The 21772-nt window shown below is 27.7% G+C and overlaps 1 protein-coding gene across 1 annotated transcript; it reads left to right on the top strand.

The window, feature by feature from the left end:
* The first annotated feature begins 9330 nt into the window (after nucleotides 1-9330).
* LOC107451636 (astacin-like metalloprotease toxin 5) lies at nucleotides 9331-19330 on the top strand. The gene is made up of 6 exons (XM_016067794.4): nucleotides 9331-9445; nucleotides 11008-11072; nucleotides 14058-14142; nucleotides 16291-16405; nucleotides 17651-17826; nucleotides 19019-19330. The coding sequence occupies exons 1-6, from the start codon at nucleotides 9352-9354 to the stop codon at nucleotides 19237-19239; spliced, it is 756 nt and encodes a 251-aa protein (XP_015923280.1). The 5' UTR covers nucleotides 9331-9351; the 3' UTR covers nucleotides 19240-19330.
* Nucleotides 19331-21772: the final 2442 nt, after the last annotated feature.

Here is a 21772-nt window from a genome sequence, read left to right as displayed (position 1 = left end):
CAACATTAATTTATTTTTAATTTTAAATCCCTAAGTGTTGAAAAAGTGGCAATTGCTTTAGCACATTTAATTATATAAAGATTAATTATTTTCATAACTCCAAATGTGAAAATTTTCCTGCAGGTTAAATGAATTTATTTCGAATAAATCTTCGAGTCCTTTTAATTATCTTAAAAAATAATTACGCGAACTTATTTTATATCTAATTTAATCAAAATTGTACAGTTTTATTAAAAGAAAAATTATTTGAAAAAATAATCAGATTGTGATTCAAACCAAAGATTTGCTTTTTTTCCCCAAAATACTGAATTTGTTTTATATGTTAAGTGTCTTTTTAATAATATAAGTATAAATTTTACGTAAAAATAGTTTTTTTTAAAATCAAAATGAAAGCACCAATAAGATAATAGAATAAAGATACAAGAAATATTCACGCATATTTTAAATTCTCATAGATGCACGAAACATATTTTAGGCAAAATTAAATGGAATATAGGGAGCAAAATATATAAAAAAATTTTTTAAAATAAAGTTACAAGAGGGCATTTCTCCTGAATGTCGAGCTGAGTTGGCCAACTAGTTTAACAAAAGAAAAGTGAAGTTAAAATGTGGAAAATAACTCTTTTCATACAGTTAATCATGAAAAACTTACGATTAGTTGCGAAGAATTAGTTTTATCATGGAAGGTAGTTAAACAATATTGTAAACAGTATCTGATGTATCGATTTTATCCCTAACTACCTAAAAAAAACTACCACATTTTCGGCAAAAAATGTTAAAGTTTGTGCATGTTTCAAGGAGGCACTACATGCTCCTCACACACTATATCCAGTCCTTTAGTTTTAGTTTGTGATATTGTATTAATCTCCACAGTTATTATCTCCACTATTATTCATCAAATTTTTTGAGCCTGTTGAATGAAATAATTTGACGGTTTCTTTCGAGAAAGGTTTATTGGTTAATATGTTAGATATGTAGAATTGATGTAATATGAATGTTTTTGTAAGTTTCTTAAAAAATTTAAACTAGTAATTTCAATATTATAATAAAAAACTAAAGGTTAATTTTTATTAGATTTGATCTTTAAATTTCGAAACCAAACCAAGCGAAAACCATTAACGAAGCCAAAGGTTTTGTAACCAAATTTATTTATTTAAAATTACTAAGTGCTTCTTGGTGAATAAAAATTTAGTAAAATCTTATATTTTAAAAAAATTAGAAATTTTTTAAAGACTCAGTGATCACCCTTTAGCACTTTGCGCATTAATAAAATGTAGCCAAAACTTTTCGATTTTATCTGGCAGTCTCTCCTAAAGTTGAAGATGAAATAGCCACTGAATTTATAACGTCATTCCGCCATTATATTCCTTTGTTTTTACACAGGAACAATGATTGGACTTCGTATATGTCGTAAAAGTTCAACTAGTCAAAACAATTTTGCCAACTAATTAAAAAAGCAATAAAACACCTAATTTATGAAACAGTATTTAACCACTAAGCAAAATAAAATTTAAACTTTTACCCATATTTTGTTGTCACGAAGAACAATGCTTTGCTTAAATTGATAAAGAAATTAAACTGCTTCCTGTGAAACTACATCTATCGGAGATATTTTAACTGACCTTCTTTCCTCTATAGCCAATCTAGACTTCTATGAAATTTACATTTTTTTCGTGGAGAAAATGCAATTAGTTTAAAGATTGAATCCAAAATGAAATCAAGAAAACTCATTTCTCAAATTTTAAAAAAAATTGAGCCTCACTTTATGAAGTAGATTAAAGCTTCAAAATGTGATCTCTTACGAATTCGAACTTTAATATACTTTCAAGTGAAGTTATAGAAATAATTGTAGATTTCTGCACAAAAGGAATAAAAAAGTATACTAAAGTCAAATTATTTCATTGATATTGAAATCATAAATAATATTCTCTTATTTTTTAGTAGTTTTAGCTCAAAAATACTAAAATAAGTAGATAGCTCTGAAATATTCAATTTCATGTATAAATTTTTAAGAAGTTACAAATTTATTGAAATAGCTTGATTAAAAATATTTTATTTATTTAAAAAAACATGTTAAAAATGGTTAAGGCATTGGTAACCAAAATTCTAAATTTCGTGTTATCGATTCGAAATTTTTTCGAAATATCGATTAATAGCACACTAAGAATAATTATATGCTAAAAGTTTGTCGTTAAAAGTTTCACCACAACAACAATTTTCTGTCAGAAGTTTTCCGTTAAAAGTTTCATAAAAATGATGGATACTTTATTTAGTTTTACAAAATTTAACCGACTGGATCACGTGATATAAAAATTGTTATTCAATATATGTTTACCTAGTTTGCCTAATTTCGAAAGGTTTTCAGTTAAAATATATTTAATCTACTATACCGGTACAGGTATTATTGACCAGTTACTTAAATAGAACATCGCCCTTAATACTGAACTTATTTGACTACCAATTCTATAAACATCTTTTGGAAAGAATTGTGGATTAAAAGTACATCAATGGTTAAAAACAGGAAACACAGAGAGGCTCAGCATAACAATTATGTTTCTGCTGATTAAAATGTTATTTTCTTCGATTTTTCAGCGTCTATTATTTTGATAATGTTTTTGTTAAGCTTATAAGTATTAATTTGTTTATGTAGATCTTAATAGCTTTTGTGGCTGAGTTACTAGATCACTTTGTTATTTAGTTAATTTTTTTTTTTGTACTTTCGTATGATAGAAGTAGAATGAAAAATATGAGGAATTGAATGAAACGTTTTTACGCTAAAAGGCAAACAATTTATTGACCTAAAATATCGTCTTATACTTTCTTTTTTGGGAAAAGTATGCTATCTGTCAAATGCCCTAGAGTTTTACTTTTTATAAAAATTGCTCAATGGAGATAATGGAATGGAAAAGGTTTTCACAAAAAAGCAATTAACTGGCATTTTTACAGGCGTAAACATCGCTTTTTTTTAAAAAAAAAAGTCTGCTGTCCATTAGCTTTTATGCATTATAAAGCTGGAAGTATATTTAAAAAAAAAACATTATTTAATTTTATAAATTTGTTCTACTTAAAAAAATGTTTAAACTAAAGACAAACTCTTTATCGGCTGAAATTTCCTAAAATTATTTATTCTTTTCTTCGATAAATAAATGCCCTTTATCAAATAATACATCAGAGTTTATATTTAATGTATAGTTGTATATATAGTTCCATATATAGTAGCATAATATATTTGTGCTAAATAGAGAATGGATAAGAAAATGATGCAAGGAGTAAAAAAAATCAGGTAAAATTACCGTATTGTACTTTTTCTGGTGAATATACCGCACAATTCTCGCTAATTGGAAACAAAATATACCGTATTTAAACCATTCATTTGGTAAATTTTTCAGCAATTTCGGTAATTCTTACATTTACTAAAAATACAAAACTGAACAGCAAATTTAACAGAATAAATGTTTTTTATACCATACTCGAAGATGTGATGATAAAATTATAAAATTTTAAAACATTTACTAGATTTTATCACTTATTATAAACCATATTTTATTATCAATTTTATCAAAATCATAGCCAAAGCTCTTCGGTAAAAAATACCAACCTTTTTTGGTGCTCCCAAAGAGCTTATAAACAGTAAATTTAGTCATATTCTGGGAGTTTCGATCATAATTTTTTCTCAGTGCATAATGAGAGTCAAACTTTTTACTTGCTCAGACATCAGAAATTCCCTTCTTTTTCCTTTCTTTCTTGAACCTCTGGTGTATATTTAGTTTATTAGAGTTTAATTTGTATAAGAGTTACTTTAATTAGAGAATGAAGAAAAAATGCTTACTCTGAAAATCGAACTCTTTATTGTCTTAAATATCTTAAAATACTTTCCATTTCCTTTTTTATAGAGAAATAAATGTTATCTATGAAATACAGTTTTGTTGTAATGTTAATGTTATCTATGAGTTCAGTTTTTATGTAAATTTCCCTGCTGCAATAGGGTAGGAAAAATAATAATAATAATAATAAACAAGCCTTTTGCTTGATAAAAATGCCATTTTTTTTCTTCCTTTTTTTCAAAATTCCGATATACTACTGTAAAAAATCAGAGATTCAGGAATCAATACCAGAGGACATATCTTTCATAAGTCTGTCCAAATTTTCGCATTTGCCGATGACATTGATATCATAGCGCGAACACAATCTGACATAAAGCAAGCTTTTCTATCCATGGAAAAAGAGGCAGAAAAAATGCATCGCACTATTACCAGGAGAAAACCAAGTATATTCAATGCACCAAAATAACTGATTCTACAACTTACTTGCAAATTGGTGAATACAAGTTTGAAAAATTAAACAGTTTTGCTTATCTTGGTTCTGAAGTCAACGTTAATGGCAATATCGCACCCGAAATACAAAGAAGAATCAATAGTGCAAGTAAATGTTTTTATGGATTAAAAAAATATTTAAAATCAAACCTACTAAAAAGAGATACTAAACTGTTAATTTATAAATGCTTAATCAGACCTATCCTAACATATGCCTCAGAAACTTGGACAACAACACAGAAAGATGAGAATTCCTTGGGAATCTTCGAACGTCGGATCCTAAGATCCATTTTTGGGGGCAAACAAGTTGATGGTACTTGGTACAGACGTTCAAACTCAGAACTCTATCGGGCCCTTAGAGAGCCTGATGTTGTCAAGTATGTAAAAATCCAAAGAATTAAATGGGCTGGTCACATCATTCGAATGAACAGAGAGCGTTCGACAAACATAATCTTTTCGGCTCAGCCCATCGGATCAAGACCCAGAGGTCGACCAAAGCTGAGATGGGCCGACTGCGTGGAAAGAGACTTTTCAGTCTTAAAAGTCTCAAACTGGAAGACAACTGCCAGGCGGAGGCAGGCCTGGAGGAAGTTGATTGATAAGGCCAGGGCCCACCCGGGGCTGTCGTGCCATTGAGGAAGGAAGGACTGTAAAAATGTAAATGAATAGTAAATGATAAGTAAATTAAAAGTAATGAAAAATATTTAAATTTATTTGTCAATATTTATTTCAGATAATTCAAAATATTCTTCTCCAACTTCATTGCACTTCTAAGTTTCTTCCATTTATCAAATCATGCCTTATTAATGCCTTTTCACAGTTCATGGCGAATTTTCTTTTACTAAAGCAATGCACTTAAAACGGTGGACTAACAGACGCAATTTTAACAGTGGGATTAATAAAAAGTTCCTCGTTGTTATGTTAGGAGAGTACCATGCTTGTGGGACGGTATTTGTTGAATATGAAGTTAAAAACTGACTGCAATGGGGGAAGACGTGTTACCATAGTGAAAAAAAGTTATGAGCTTCCTCTCCTTGTTTCTGGTCTTTAATTTTTCTTCGTGTGCATTTTATTCGCTGACATTCAGGCTTCACCAATTAGCTTCACGAAAAGTCCTCAAAACACTCAACTAACAATCTTTGTTAGCTGTCCGGTAAGTTGGTAAGTATTCATAATGCGCAAAACTGCGGTAATCAACAAAAACGATCAACATTGCACTAATTTTTGAACGATTTGGACGTAATTTTTTGGTTTTGCTTCACCTTCCAAGTACCAGTCGTTTGAGTGTTGAGCTGTTTCTGTATCAAAAGAACAGATGCAAGTTTCATCGCCCATAATAATGTGTTTATTCGGTGAAGAGGAATTTCTTTGTGGTAGTTTCTCTCTAATCATTTGAGAACTAAATGTTTCTTGGGACAAATTCGAAGCTTTTGGAAAAATTTGTGACGAGACGCATTAAACGTTATTGAATGTTCTTTTAAAGGTACCTGGTAGGAACTAAATCACAATGGAATTCGTTCAATAAAGACTCTTATTGCCAAACGACAATTTGCCAAGTATCAGTTTCCGGACTTGATCGATATGTTGATCATTAATCGAAGTGGATGGTCTACGCTATCGATCAATAGCATATCAACTATTATTGATAAATAGTCACTTTTAAATCTTTTAAAAAAATTTGAGATTTTTGTATCAAAAATTTTATTGTGAAAAAAAAATTATGACATTTACATTCATTTTGAAAAATCGTCGGAATAAAAACTTGCCTCACATTAAAAACTGGTTTGCTTTTAGAAATAAAATCCAATACTCGTCTGACAATTTTCCAATGTATCTACAAATTGTATAAATGTCTTATAAAGGTTTGGTGACGATATTTTTCATCAATGCATTTTAATTGAAGCAACATGCATACTCTTTGAACAAGTAGCATATTTAATAAATCAGAGATTAATTTTTATAAGAGGTTTTCTACTTAGATGATTTAGAAGAAATTGCTTACACTAAAATGCAATCTCTTTATCGGCTAAAATACCATAAATTCTTTTAAAGGTGAATGTAATGGATCGAATATATTTGGATTTAATTCTGATGTAAGGGGAACTTGTTTTCGAAAAAACCATTTCGCAATCAGCTTTTAATTTTTACATAAATTGTTCAATTTTTGATTAAAAAATCATGTAGGGTATCGATATTAAAAAAAAGAACAAACATTTAAATTGCTCAAGATTTAGCTTTCTTTCGTGATTACCCAATACCGCCTATAAAAGAGAAAGCCTACGTACAGGTCACTTTCGTTGTCCATAGGAACGAACAAAAACTGTGGAGTGGGGGGTTTTAAAAAGGAGGTCATAAAGTTCGGACTACTAGGGAATGGATTTGCTTATGGTAACCCATACAAAGGCTTTCTCAATTCTGGGAAGCGTTAGACTACAACGGGTTATATTAGTTACATGTATATAACGGGCAGTGTTTCACTTTTAAAAATTAAAGAGATGCAGAGAGGTAGATTATAGCTAGAATTAAAAAGATATTACAACTGGTATCCTCTTTTTTACGAGACGTTGAATTGCTAAAGAGTTTAAATTTTACCGAATATATTCGATTTTTGATTACAGAATCATGGCACAATCAGCGTTTTAATATGATTCATTTTCTAACTCCTATCATTTGAAATCAGAAGCATGTCTAAGCTACTTAGGATGGAAAGTGTATTCTCCTGCGACTTTCCTCCTCTTAGACTTATTTTTAAAGAATATTCTTTTCATTTGGCCCGGAGGTAGAGACTCTTTAAAGCTACAAGAACTTAAGATCTTTGTAAAGACTTTCAAGTTTTTGAAAGACAAAGATTTTGCCTCAAGAAATTCACAATTTTAGATTGAAAAGCTTTTATGCTTTCTTTTAAGACTTACTTGTTTATTGTTAAGCAATGTAGAAAATAAATGCATATCTCGAAATGTTTTTCAATAAGAAAACAATAGTTTCTGAAATCTAAAATACTAAATAACAGAAGTTTTATTGATTCAATTGAAATGGGAAATATTTTTGTCATGCAACGTCATATTCATGTTTTAAACTATGTTTTCATTTATTTGTATGTTGTAATAATTAAATACTATTTTTTCCCTACAATTCCCCCCTTCTTTTCCAGACACAAATGCATGCGTTTTAAAGAAAAATTTTTTTTGAATAATAACTGGTTGTAAAATTTTTTATCAGTTGTAAAATTTTTATTTAAGGAATAATATTTAATAATTTGTTAAAATGTTTGTAATATAGTACAATCATAGGTCGTTTAATAATTTGGAAACAATGCTTTCTCTTCAAAATTTATATTTTTATTTTTCTCACTTATTGATGGAAGGTTATGTTGGTTACGCTTTTTCTTTTGTAATTTTATTGCTTATTTTAAAAAGTATTTAGCAAATACGCAAGATTAGTCTTGATTACATAAGTTACAAAAAGTAGCATTGGTATTTATTAATTGCATTTAAATAAGTAACAGTGCAAAACGCTAGAAACAGTGTTAGTTTTTTTAATCAAAATATCTACGCATGAAGAAAAAATGATTGTCACCACAAATTTTGTGATTTTTTACATATCAAATCATTAATTATAATAATAAGAATCTCAAAAATTATGAGAAAAACGAGTTGTATTTTGCTGTTCTCAAAATTAAGTTTATAAAAGTTAAAAAGATGTTAAACTGCAAATTAAGAATTTATTCCTTATTAAAAATGTGTGTTAACAACAATTTTATTATCCTTTTTATTTTGTTTTTTGAACACAAAATAAAGTCACTTTAAAATAAAGTATGCAAATAAAGTATACAAAATGTCTAGTTAAAATTCTAAAATAACATGGGAATTTACTGGCCCGTGGTGTTGGGCATTTACTTTTTAAACTACGGAAATACATGGGCATTTACTTTTTAAACTATTGTTAAACATTCTATATAGTTAATATAGTTAGTTTGAAATTATTTAACGATTTTTATTGTTTATTTAAATAAATATTTACAAAAAATTAATATGTGGAAATTGTTGCATGTGTAACTGATCAAAATTATTAAGGATAAATTTAATAGCTTTATCTTTAATCTTATTCAAGATTTAAAATGTATTCAGGTTTTACTTTTTGATATAAATACAAATAAAAATTAATGGTTTGAAAATAAAAATAAAAATGAATTGTAATCATTGTAAAATTATGATATAACATATGATATAACATATATATTTAAAAAAATTTAATTTTTATAGTTGTTAGAAAGCAAATTACTATATTTTGCAATAGTTTCCAAATTGATAAAGCTTAGTTTTGTATTTTAACTTATATTCATAGAATTTGGGTTTAAAATTAAAATAAATTTTATCTTAAAGTATTCATTTTAGAATATTATGTTCTTATACTTCGAAATTGAAATGAAAATTAATTATTTCAATTGAAGCAGTTGAAGCTGAAGAAAAATGTTACAGTTTCATATTTAATTATTTTAATACGTTTTTGATTACAAATGAATATTTTGCAGTTGCTTTTGAGCTTAAGATATCCTATTTTTAAAGTTTGATATGAATGAATTTCATTTCATATATTTTTAAAATATCATTCCCTTAGACTCATTCCCTTAAAATATCATTCCCTTAGAATTACCATAAGATAAATTGTTTAATAAAAGGATTTAGAATTGAAAACTCTCAAATATAAATTATTAGTTTTGTTTATATTTTGGAAACTATATCGGAAAAAATATTTATTTCTTGTTATTGTGTCTAAGTTTACTGCGCAGTTATATCCCCCATAATTTCATAATCAACGATGCTTTTGAAAAATATTTAAAAAAGATAACTCTTTTTTATTTATTTATCGATAGTTTGAATTGCAAATTGATTCCATATTGCGTTATTTTAATCCAAATAAAATATCATAATCTTTAACAGGTGATAAATTTCTGACAGATAATGGAGGAAACCAAATATATAAGGAGCATGATATAACGCAAGAATTAAATGATCTGAAAACTAAAACTTTATTCATCATGAAATTAGTTCTGCTCATTTCGTGTGTGTTAGCATCGGTATTAGCTGAGGAAGCTCCTGAATATATCCAACTAAGTCCTGAGGAAACTGAAAGTAATTTGCTGTTAATTTATATTAATGTTGCACTTTTCTGAATTGATTTCGTACTGTTGCTAAATATCATAATTAAGACCTATTTTAATAACAAAAATGCAAAAAAATATATTGTAATTCTTAAAATTCAGATGGGATGCATAATATCTTAATATATAGGGTTGATAAAACATAGGATATGAAATAAAAATTAATTAAAAAATTGAATTGCAATCTAATGGTTAAAGTGCAAAAATTTCTTATGATTTTAATGGATCGAGTACATAGCATAATTGAAATATGGAGAATCTGAAATGCAAATAAATTTTCCAAATAAATATTACGTTGTCATAAAATGTATCGAATATAAATCAGATAATAGGATTAATAGGGTATTTAGGATAATGATATCCTAAATGAAAAATAAATTTTGATTTAAAAAAATTTCTTGTATTACATTGATTTAAAAGTAAATAACATAGATATAGTATTAGCTGTATAGGATATATAAGATAATAATTGGAATATATATTATCTTAATGGATTGAATATTTAGGGAAATGATGAGAACAAATACGATTTTAAATATAAATTAATTACAAAAAAAAGAATGCAAAGAACACAAATTATTTGGTTTTGAGGTATTATTTTTTTAAGAACTGCGTTAAAGGTTAAATTGATGTGTTGAAAGCAATTTGAAGCTATTATTACAAATAATAGTTATTGTGTATATGGCTTAAAATTTAGCTTATAACGCCAATGCATATCATGAAGAATCACAGTAAGCTTTTCAGCGATGTTATAGTTTCATATCAATACTTTATTTGCAACTACATTCGTCATCTTTATATAATTGTCTTTATCTAACTTAATTTTATAAATAAAAATAATAATATTGAAATAATTGTTCCAGGTAATGTTTTTTCTTTAAAAAAAAGAGAGTCTGCATAAAAAATCTTGAGTTTTAACCCAGAAATTGCCGAGATTTAAAAAAATAAATATTTTGACATTCAGACTAGGAATGAGAGTAAAATTTATTTCAACAAATTATGAGAGAATTGGATATCTCAAACCATATTGAAATGGATATGCATACCTTTTTAAGGAACATACTTAATTGATGAAACGATATTTTGATGAATCTTTTTCTCAGAAAATCATAAATCGTTTTTTAATATCTCTGATTTGCTTTTGGCATTACAACATGGAAATTGTTGGCTGTTCCAAAATATGCTTGCAAATCCTTCAATAATAATGAACCATAATATCGATACTAATAATGATAGTAATAGAAAAATAAAGTATTTATAACTAGTATTGAGAAGTATCAAAAGAATAGTACCGCCAACACTATCCAATACTAAATATCAATACTACTTAGTACTATATTGCATCATTAAAGGATTTCGATTATGGTATGAAATAAACCAATACTTTAAACAATGCGCATTTCAATATCTCGATATACCACAATGCTGTTAAAAGTCAAAGCACATAGATAATAAAAAAGATTTAATATTTATTATTTTGTTTTGTAAATTTTCAAATATTTTAAGTAAGGAGTTTATTTTTTAAATTTTAAGTTGCCCGAAGAGCTCTTCAAAATCCTGATTTGTATGATGGGGACATGGCTGGAATTAACCCTAAGGTAGGTAACTTCTAATTTTTTTCTTGCAAGATTAGCAATTTTCTTTATTGTAAATCATATGATATTTGTAAAAAGATTTTATTGTTACAGAGGGTACAAAAGTAGTAGGTGAAGCACACTTTGACTACTTCTAAAGACCTCGTTTTTATGCCTCTTGATTAATTTATAATGTAAAGTATTGTAAAAGTATAGTTATTTTATCATTATAAATCAAAAAATATGCTTGTATGAAACATATTTTTGAAATATTACGCAAAATACTTAAAAATATACATAAAATACTTAAAAATATACATAAAACATCTATTAAATGTAAAAAAATATGAAAAGTGTAGTACAATATGAGACTTTATGAGAGATTGTGTACTTAATCATCTCTAGAGTTCGTAAGCCTGTTTCAGATTTAAGATATATGTGCCTTTGACCCTCACCTTATGCGGCTAAAATGACTTTAGCGCAACAGAAAACAGGTTAGAACGTCATATGGAATAAAAAGAAAGCTACAGTGTTCTTTTCGGGTATTCTTTACTTCAAGAAATGAATTATTTTAGAATAACGTTAACCTAAAAAAATCCCCATTTTTAACAATTTAATATAATATAATAATAATTTAAAATAGTAATTATTATTATTAGTAATAATTTATAATATTAATTATTATTATTAGTAATAATTTGCAATATTTATAATTTTTAGTAGTAATAATTTATAATAATAATTATTAGTAGCAGTAATAATTTATAATATTAATAATTTTTAGTAGTAATAATTTATAATATTAATTATTATTAGTAGTAATAATTTATAATATTAATTATTATTAATAATAATAATTTATAATAATTTGATTACGTTGTAATGTAAGCTGAATAAAAATTGAAGAAATTTTCAAACCAAAAAGGGACAAATTGTGGTTTTGGGAAACCAGTTTTAAAAAAAAGACGGGGACTTATTCTATCCACAAGCATGATGCACGCGGGATCGTATTCATTTAGTCTAATATTCCTTAAAAAATCCAAAAAAAAAATACTTTAAGGAAGGATAAATATGCTTAAAGCACTTATTTTATTCTATTTTTTGTTAAAATAGCGTTGCTTTGATCTTTACACGTGGATGTGTATTAAAATATATCAACACCTTCCTAAAAGTTTTTCACAAAGCCAAATATAATTCAAAAAACCAGCAAAGATATTGGGAAGTCTTGAGGATGAGGTTCCACAATTTCGTTCCCAACGGCGTGATTAGGGCATTGTGGTCAGCACTGCACACAGACCACCTTTACTTCTCAGCCAAGCTGGCACCCAATGAACTGAAACTGGGTGGGGTGCAAACAGCTGCTGAGGATCGAACCCGAACGCTTCACAATGAAAGCACAGTAAATTAACCACTGAGCCATCGTGGCTCCAAATAATCTAGAGAGAGATGGCATTTATGAGGGGCGTTACCAAGCAATAATCCTATTAAATTTGTATTGTGTAATTTTTTCTTTAACATATTAAAAACTGTTAAGCTGTATTTAACTGTCGTTTTTGGTATTGCATTGGCTCACTTAATAGTATAAATGTCAAAATTGGCATTTTTAGTTACAAAAAGAAAAAAAAAATGTTTTTTTTTAAGGTATTTATAAAATTTTTTGCAATATTTCATGTTAATTCTTATCACTAAATAAGTCCATAAATCTATTTACAGACATTTCAGAAAATTAGAATTAAACTTATTTGTCACCATAACTTAAAGTAAATGCTCCCGGTATTTGAGAATCACTCGGATATCTCTGGAATCAAGCTCATACTTCTAGAAAAAAAAAATTTCGCAAGTGTAAAGTGCCAATTAAGAAAATAAAAAAAAATATTTCAAAAATGTAGTAGTAATGTTCCTTTTAATTTTTTTCATCTATTTCATAGTTTTGTTACGTTTGAAATTAGATATAACTGCAATATATTTTATACATTGCATGAATGTGAAAAAAAAGTGTTCAATAATTGTCACCTTTAATATATATTTAAGCATATTTGTAGTCACAAAAGTACAGACATGAAGGGTCTTAAGCTTATGTTTAAGTTTATAAATGCGTTATCGAAATCCGACAGTGATGAAGAAGGAGGAATGGAAAACAAAAATTCAAATCCTGATGAAAATTACCTAAAAACTGGAATTAAGAAAAGAATTCAAAATATTAATGCAAATAAATAATAAAAATAAAATTAATAAAAATAAAAATAACAACCAAATGGAAAAATGCGCTAAGCAGCAGAGAAACCAAGAGGAATAAAACACATGAGACGAAGAAAAATTAGTAAAAATTGAAAAAATATGACAATCAAGGCTGACGTACCAGCCCTGAATTGTCACAAAAATGCAAAACTCTTTCTATCGAGAAAGTTACGACAAAAGTCAAAAATGCTTTCCCTGTACCCCAAAAGTTTTGAGCCGGTCCAGAAAAAGAATACAAAAATACAAGAATAAAATTGTGAAATATGTAATACAATGCGGTATAATTTTACTTTGCATAGTTTTTAAAAAATTAACCTGAAAGGTAAAAAATTATTAAACATAATTAATTAAAAACCTAGACCAAGAACAAAACCTTTAAGACGCAAAAGAACACTATTAAAAAGCACAAAAAATGCATTAAAAAAACAAAACAAAAAAATTAGTAAAAATTAAGAATATTTCAAAACAGAAAAAGCTCGAAAATTGTAGCTGAAACCAGATTTGAAAATTACAATTAAGAAGAGAATTCAAAACATTAATTCAAACAATTAATAATAATGAAATTAATAAAATAAAAATAACAACCAAATGGAAAAATGCGCTAAGCAGCAGAAAAACCAAGAAGAATAAAACACACGAGACGAAGAAAAATTAGTAAAAATTGAAAAAATGAAAAGATATGACAATGCTATGTGCATGTTTGTTTGTACATGTTTGAAACGCTATGTGAATGCTATGTACATGTTTGTTTTCGAAACTTGTATTCTTTAGGATCCCGGGGAGAGAAGTGCTATTGTAGGCAACAATTTCAGATGGCCAGGAGGAGTTGTTCCATACGTCATTGACCGATCTCTTGGTAATTTTACTTTATTCTCAAACAATTATTGCTGGGTTATTCATAATTCAATCTTTAATTTCATTAATCTATATAAAAAGGCAAATATAGAAAACAAACCTGGCAATATATATGGAAATATATCAAGTTTTGTTTACAACCTTTACAAGCATGATGTGCAAACAATCCATCACACAGCATATGCTAATGGTAAAGTCCAATTTTTGCCACATTATTTAGTGACATCATCTTAAATTTTTTATTATGAAAAACTTGGTATATTTCTGCTTTTGGTGCAAGGTTGATTTTTTCTGCCGTCGCTTTAGTTTTGCTTTTACGTATGCTTACTTGTACCCCGCAGCTCCCATCGAGATACAAGCAAGCATAAGTCCGGAGTGCATAAGGGCAAGCTTAAGACCAGAGTTATTGATAACCCTGTGTTTTCTTTCTTTATATATCTTACTCTGCAAGCTCAACTTTACTTCTGCTAAACCCCTTGCATTCGAGAAAACTTCAAAGATAAACCTCAAATTCTAAAACCATTATATTTATTTTCACTTAATTTATTTAAAAGAAAGACAACGTATTTTATTATGGCTCTAAAGAAAAAAAAACTACTTTTTCTTCAGATTTTAACAGATGAATAAATCACCTTATATTTTTATATAACGTGAGCGTCAAACCTATTTATATTTTTTCAAAGAAATTTTGTCGTAAAGAAATTTAATTTGATATATCTCATGATATATATCTTTGTTTCTATATGTTATTCTAGTTCTATGTAATCGTTGCATAATATGTATAAAATATGTAATACCTATCAAATATATTTATTTATTTTTCGTGTAGTTCAATTTCGAAACTAGGGAGCTGTCGCTTCCAACTCATCTCGATCCAATCCTCAAACTGCTTTCGTAGTTCGGATCGCTTTGTGACCAATGCTCGCTTCGCTCAAAATTGACAGACATTTACTGACATAATAAATAAAGCTGACATGTATCTATTTTATTATTCATTGTCCTTGCTGAAGGCTTTACATTTTTAGATTAAACATAACAATTTTGTAGAAGTTCAATTCATAATAAAAAGGATTAACTGCAATCATATCATTTGGAATGAGACAATTTCATTTGCTTTAGACAATCTCATGATAGCCCTAATCAAACTATTTTCTCCGGTGTTTATCACTTTCTGTCGAGTGTAAAGAACTTATTACCATATTACATTAGTACATATATTAGTACAATTCGTACCTATAAAAACATCACAAGCAATTATAATACTAGTTCACATAATTACAAAAACTGATCAATCATTATTGGTTTCAATAACAAATGGAGCGATTTGTTTACGGTTTCCTTTAATAAAACGGTACCTTTTCTTTATTGATATTTCTGCTTTAGTATATAACTGATTTTTCTTTATTTCATATTTTTAAATTATTTAGTTCCATGAAAACGTTTTAAAAACATAACTATAAACAAAAAAGCATGCAATTTCAGGTAACTTTAGAAATAACAATTAAGTGACGCGCTTGCCATTCACGTTGATACAAATAACTAAAGAATAAAGAACGTACAATAAAATTTTAAAGAGAATATATAGTTTTATTTATAAAAATGGCTAATGCTGAACAAATTCGAAAAAAATTTCATTTTTCAAGCATCCTCTCAAACATATTAATAGAAATTTAATCATAGTGATTCCGTGATTTTACGGTAATTATTACAGCAAAAATTACGTTATATCAGTGTTTTTGCTCCGTAACATACTCCGATAAAAATGGATTTTACGGTAAAAAGCAAATATGATCCGGAATTTTTTACAGTGTAGTTAAAGAATATTTCACGAATATTACTTATTTCGATTTATTTCTCCAGTATAACCACATTACTTTACCACATTAATATTACCACATTACTTTATAGTATTAATATTTTGCTCCACTCTATTTAAGTGTTTAAAGAAAGCGCATTGTTAATTTATAACAAAGAAAATATAAATACATTTATTAACAATTTGAAATTTTAAATACAATAATTTAAATAATATTTGCTCCCGTATTTCTTGCTCTAAACGTTTTAAACTCAAAAAATTCTAAGCATTCAGTAAAAAGTTTTTTTTAAAAGAAATTAAATGTAATATTTGGAATTGCTTTTTTTTTCTCAGGAAATGCCGCAAACTTGATCCAACAAGGAATTGCTGACTATCACAGAAATACCTGTCTTAAATTCAAGCAAAGAACAAATGAGAACAACTTCATCAGAATATTTGCTGGACAAGGGTAAAGCTTCTAATTCTATTTTAAAAAAATTTCTTGGAAATTAAGGGGAAGTGTATATCGATTATTGAAGTAGTAAAAATATGAATGCATTTAATGGAAAAATTGCAATATCATTAAAAATAAAATCTAATTTCTAACTTAAAATAAGTACTGCATCTAGAAACTAAAAACTGCCTCACCTATTCAGTTAATATCTGAATACAATCCAAGTGTAGAAACCTCTGTGCCACACATATATGCTAAAGAACGTGATAAGAGAGCAAACAATGAAAAACATAGTATTCCGGATCAATGATGAATAACGTTCAGCAGTGACAGAGATTAGAATTCAAAAGAGAAACACACAAATGTATGAGAAAATTGCAAAAACGTTTTTTAACGATAAGCTTAATAACTTGTTTAAAATTTCTTCCTGTGCATCTATGTTTCTCATTTACTTGTGGGTTCGACATTAAAGAAGTTTTACATTACAGAAGCGAAAATATTACATAATTTTGTTTATTATGCACTATTTTTGCCCTTTTCAATTTAGCTGTTTTAAACTACTTTAAGAAAAAAAATTCGGATAAAAATTACGGTATTGGTAATAACATTTCGAGTAATAAAACAACAACAACATAATTCTCGTTTATAAAACCAAAATGTACGCTATTTAAACCATTCATTTGGTAATTTTTCCGTTCATATGATAAACATTTACAGCAAAATCTGGTTTTTAAAATTATAGTTCTTATTATCACGCATTTTGCAAACAATAAATAGCTGAAATGGAAATTTTACCGAATTAATTCTAAAATATCTTGATAAATTAAATTTTTAGTTAGAAACTCTTAATATACTAATTTAAATATTTGAAATAAAAAGTGAAAAATAAACGAAACAAAAAAAAATATATATAAATAAACTATATGAAACTAAACTAAAATGAATAAAATACGATCCTGCTGTTAGTTATACAGTGCAAAATTGTTTTTATGCCATGTTCTAAAGTATCACATCAAAATTAAAAAATTTTACGACATTTACTTAATTTTGTCAAATATTACATAGCTATATTTAATTGTTAATTTTACTAAAATCATTGCCAAAGCAATTCATTCAAAATTACCGAATATTTTGATATTTTCATAAAGCCAAACACATGGTAAATTTTACAATTTCATGATAGTTTAGTCCATGCTTTTTACTTCTCTTTGTAGATTGGCTATTATGACAGTTTTTAACTCTTTAAAATTGATTCGTTAGGTGCTACTCTCACATTGGAAGAACTGGTGGTGCCCAACCCCTTTCTCTAGGTCAAGGTTGCTTGTATGTTGGCACAGTTATTCACGAGTTCGGACACGCTATTGGATTCTATCACGAACAGAGCAGATCAGATAGAGATCAATACTTGATGATTTACCTCAATAATGTTCACCAAAGTAAGTAATTATTACAAAAATTCTTTATTTAATAATCTCTAGACTAATAATATAAAATGGAGTATGCATTTCAGTGGCCACTATTTGGTATTTAAGAAAGAGAAGAAAAAAAATTCCCTTATTGAAATTCTTAAAATCAAATCTTTCATTAAACTTGAAAAAGTTTTTCATAATTGCCATTTAACTCCTCTCAGTTGCCTTCAGCAATCAAACAAGTTTTGATGCCTTTGGGTATTGATTATAATTTGGTATTGATTCTTTGAAATTTGATAACTTTTTTTTCGTTTTCCTCATCAAAAGTTTGAAACATTAATTTATTAATTTGCAAACAGTAGTGTTCATTCAAAAAGGATGTTTTATACTTATTTCGTGCTATGCTTGAGAAAAAAAAAAAAATAAAAATGCGAATAAAGCACAAATGAAAGTACAAAAATGAACATACTCTTGTTTCGGTTCTAGAACATTACTCAGAGTCTAAATACCAAATAATGGTAGAGAATTAAAGAAGCAAACACGTGTCGATTGGTTTGACCAACAGCGACGGAGGAACGAGTTTGAGCAAGATAATAAAAAGGGTGATAAGAAGGTGAAGGAGGTCGGCAGGGACTTGGTAGGAGCCCCAGGGTGAAACAGATTAAATTAGAATAGACTTCAAAATATTGAGAAACTACTACTAGAAGGACAATTAACTGCATTTTTAGAATTTTCAAAAATATAGAATGATCCTAAAAATCAAGTTTGATTGATGAAGAACGATGCTGAAAGATTTTACCAGAAGAAAATGCAAGTGCCCTTAGTTAAACCTCTTCGCTCGTCCTCATCTCTTTACTTCGCTCGCATCATTTGGTGTTTATACTCTTATGCAGAATCTCATTTTTTGAACAGAATTATCGTATATTCATTTATGTTCCTTAATTTGAGCTTTACTCACTGTTTTTTTCACAAAGATTCTAAAAATATATATTAGAGCCGGTGATCATGGAATAACTTGTATGAGTAATTAATAAATGAAACAATTTTAGACCATTTTAAGGTATTCTGTTAAACCTTAATTCATCAGCTGCAGAATTGTGGTAATGCATAGATAGAATTGTGATAATGCATATAAAAATTGAGCTTGTTTTATTAGATCATAATTTGATTGGACTTTTACAATTCAAGATAGTTATACTATAACTTTCAATTTGTTTAGGTATGCGTGGTCAATTCTTCAAGCTGTCTCCAAACCAGAATATCTTGTACAATGCTTTTGACTACAACTCCATTATGATCTATGGTAACAAATCTTTCTCCAGCAACGGACAAGATACCATGAGAGCCAAAAACGGACAGAAGTTGCTTGATCCATTCAACAAGAGAGGCATGACTAGAGCTGATATTGAGCGTGTGAGGAAAATGTACAATTGCCGTTAATTTTAAATTTGGTTTTAAAAGCAATAATCAATATGTATTTGCCGCTGTAAATGTTGTGTTTACGCTAAAAATAAAGTTTTGAAGTTTAAAATGTTTTTTTATGCTTCGGTCAAAATATTTTTTTCTTCATATTGTCCAACTTTTTTGCCACAAAATTTACTTTCTTGTTCGAACGAAAATAAGAAATAAACACTTGGAATGCAATACAAACTTCAAATGAAAGGATATTTGACATTTGTTCCCATTTTAGAAACTCGGACAAGCCAATTAGACCTACTTTTATTCCCAGATAGCATTATAAGGTTGATTTTAGAATCAGCAACAACCCTTAGCACTAAGCCCAACAAGGCTTAGAAGTGATTAGCAAATAAACCATGAAAACTTGAAACAATATTAAATTTAACTATGCTAACTTGCTCACTAAGAGGCTAGCATTAAGCTTGATTAAACAACCTTTTTAAATCGAATTTGAATCTGAATTTACAAAAATAAGGCTTGAAAAACGTTTTGAAATTGAGAATGAATTATTCATTCTTAAGTCAAGAGTGAAAAGCTTTTTGAAATCGATGATAAATTCACCTTCTTAAGGTTTATTTTATATTTTATGATTAGAATTGAAATAAGATTTATTTACGAAGGTATTGATATGGTTTCTTTAACACATTTAATGCAAAGGTTGGGCTGATCATTAGGATTTCAACATGATCAAAATATTGACTTTGAAAGTCTAAACAAAGCTAGAATGAGAAAAAATGTAGCAACAAAGTTTATTATATAAGCTGAAAATGAGATTTTTCTTGTCCAGATTTTCGCATGCCTTTAACCTATCTTTAAAGAAACACGTTTGGCATACTGATATATCTACTAAGCTTAAAAAAGGATGAATTAGATAATATTTTAGCTCCAACCAAATGAAAATGAAAATACAACATTTGCAGTGAAGTTGCCTACTATCTGGGATAGTAACGCTAAGCAATTAAATCTTAATGAATTATTACTTATTACATTTTGATCCGTATGAAGTGCTAAGTATAGGATTTGTGAAATCAAAAGGTAAAACTTTGTTTGTTTATTAGTAAAATCAAATTTTTTACGTTGTGGTTGATTTCTTGGTGTAGAAACGGTTTTCTTTGACTAAACAGGTCAGAAGGTTTTAATTCTAAAGTTGTTAAAAATGTTTTTTAGTACCGGAAATATAAACTTTACTAAGCGCAGAAATATATTTGGGTCATTTTTAAAATAAAAAGGCATTTAAGAACAGTTTTCTCAAAGATTCGAATTTTCATTTGCAAAATATTTACATTAAATTTCAGCTCCAATTGGAATAATTATTGTCAATAAAACTTCAACAACAAAGTCCTCTTTAATTCGGAACATAAAATTAAAAAAAAAATGAAACCTCAGCAAATATCTGAATAATGTTCTCATTATTCTGTTACCAATGTTCAAAAGAATTTAAATATAAAATGCTACTTAAAAATTATGCAGCCTACATTCCAGTAAAATTTACACAGTGAACCACTTAAGCTGCTGTTTTCTGAATTTTGTAAGAAAATAAATACTAATAAATTTTTGGTAACAGATCAGTAAAAAAGGTATCAGAAGGGAAGTTATTAGTACAGTTAAACTCTAAATGTTCATGCACTGCAAATTAGTCAATTTACTTGAACGCCTTCAATTGAAAAGAAGAAATGTTTAAATAAAACAGAAAACGTAATTTGATATTTACATAAAAAATCAAATGAACATTAAAAAAATAAAAATTATGTTAGTAGATGGTAAAAATGAAAATAAGCCATTTTACCTTGTCAAAGCTTTATTTTCCTTGAATATATATCGAATAAAATAAAAATAAAAATTAAAATGACTACCTTATCTAAAAATAGACCACCCAGGTAGCCATGGGACCCATTTTTACCAATTCAACAAAAATGATTTAATACGATAACTAAGATTAAAGAGTTAGAGAAGTTTTAGTCATACATAAAATACTTGATATTTACTCAAAGGTAATGTTAAAGCTGTACTTTAGATATGCTTTGCAGTAAATTAGATACAACACAATTTTCACAACTAGATAAATTAAAATTATTTACAGTTAGCAGTTGATTTAATTGCAGTAAAATAAGAGGCAAAAATAGCTGTATCTGATGTAGTAAGAAAGTATTGCACCATCATAGTTGGCCAGACAGCCCAATGTGGGCCAATGGCTTCCTCTGAAGATTTCTCCAAAACGACTTAAGATTTATTTTTGATTACCTTCGTATTACTCAGATATTTTTTTTGAAATGCTAATTTCCATGTATTTACATTTACTAAAAATATAGCGTAATTTAATTAAATGCTTAAAAGTGGTATTTGGAATCTTATTTCATTTATTAAAATTACTTAAAATCATGGGACCTAAAATGTGCAACTTCTTTGAAAATGATCCGTTTGCATTTTCTGTATTAAATGGCTTTTGAAGCATTCTCAAGAATTTTTTGGTATCTCACAAGCATGAGATCATGTAAGAATGAAATATTTTCTGTTT

This window comes from Parasteatoda tepidariorum, chromosome 7 (assembly GCF_982258835.1).
Source record: "Parasteatoda tepidariorum strain Cologne lab strain chromosome 7, Ptep-v5.0, whole genome shotgun sequence".
Lineage (NCBI taxonomy): Eukaryota > Metazoa > Arthropoda > Arachnida > Araneae > Theridiidae > Parasteatoda > Parasteatoda tepidariorum.
This window is presented reverse-complemented; position numbering and strand designations above follow the sequence as displayed.

Bases quoted from the DNA above. Each gene is read 5' to 3' on its own strand.
- LOC107451636 (XM_016067794.4), top strand. From the start codon at position 9,352: ATGAAATTAGTTCTGCTCATTTCGTGTGTGTTAGCATCGGTATTAGCT. The intron at 11,073-14,057 runs GTAGGTAACTTC...TGTATTCTTTAG, and splicing joins TGGCTGGAATTAACCCTAAG to GATCCCGGGGAGAGAAGTGC. The intron at 16,406-17,650 runs GTAAAGCTTCTA...TTGATTCGTTAG, and splicing joins AGAATATTTGCTGGACAAGG to GTGCTACTCTCACATTGGAA.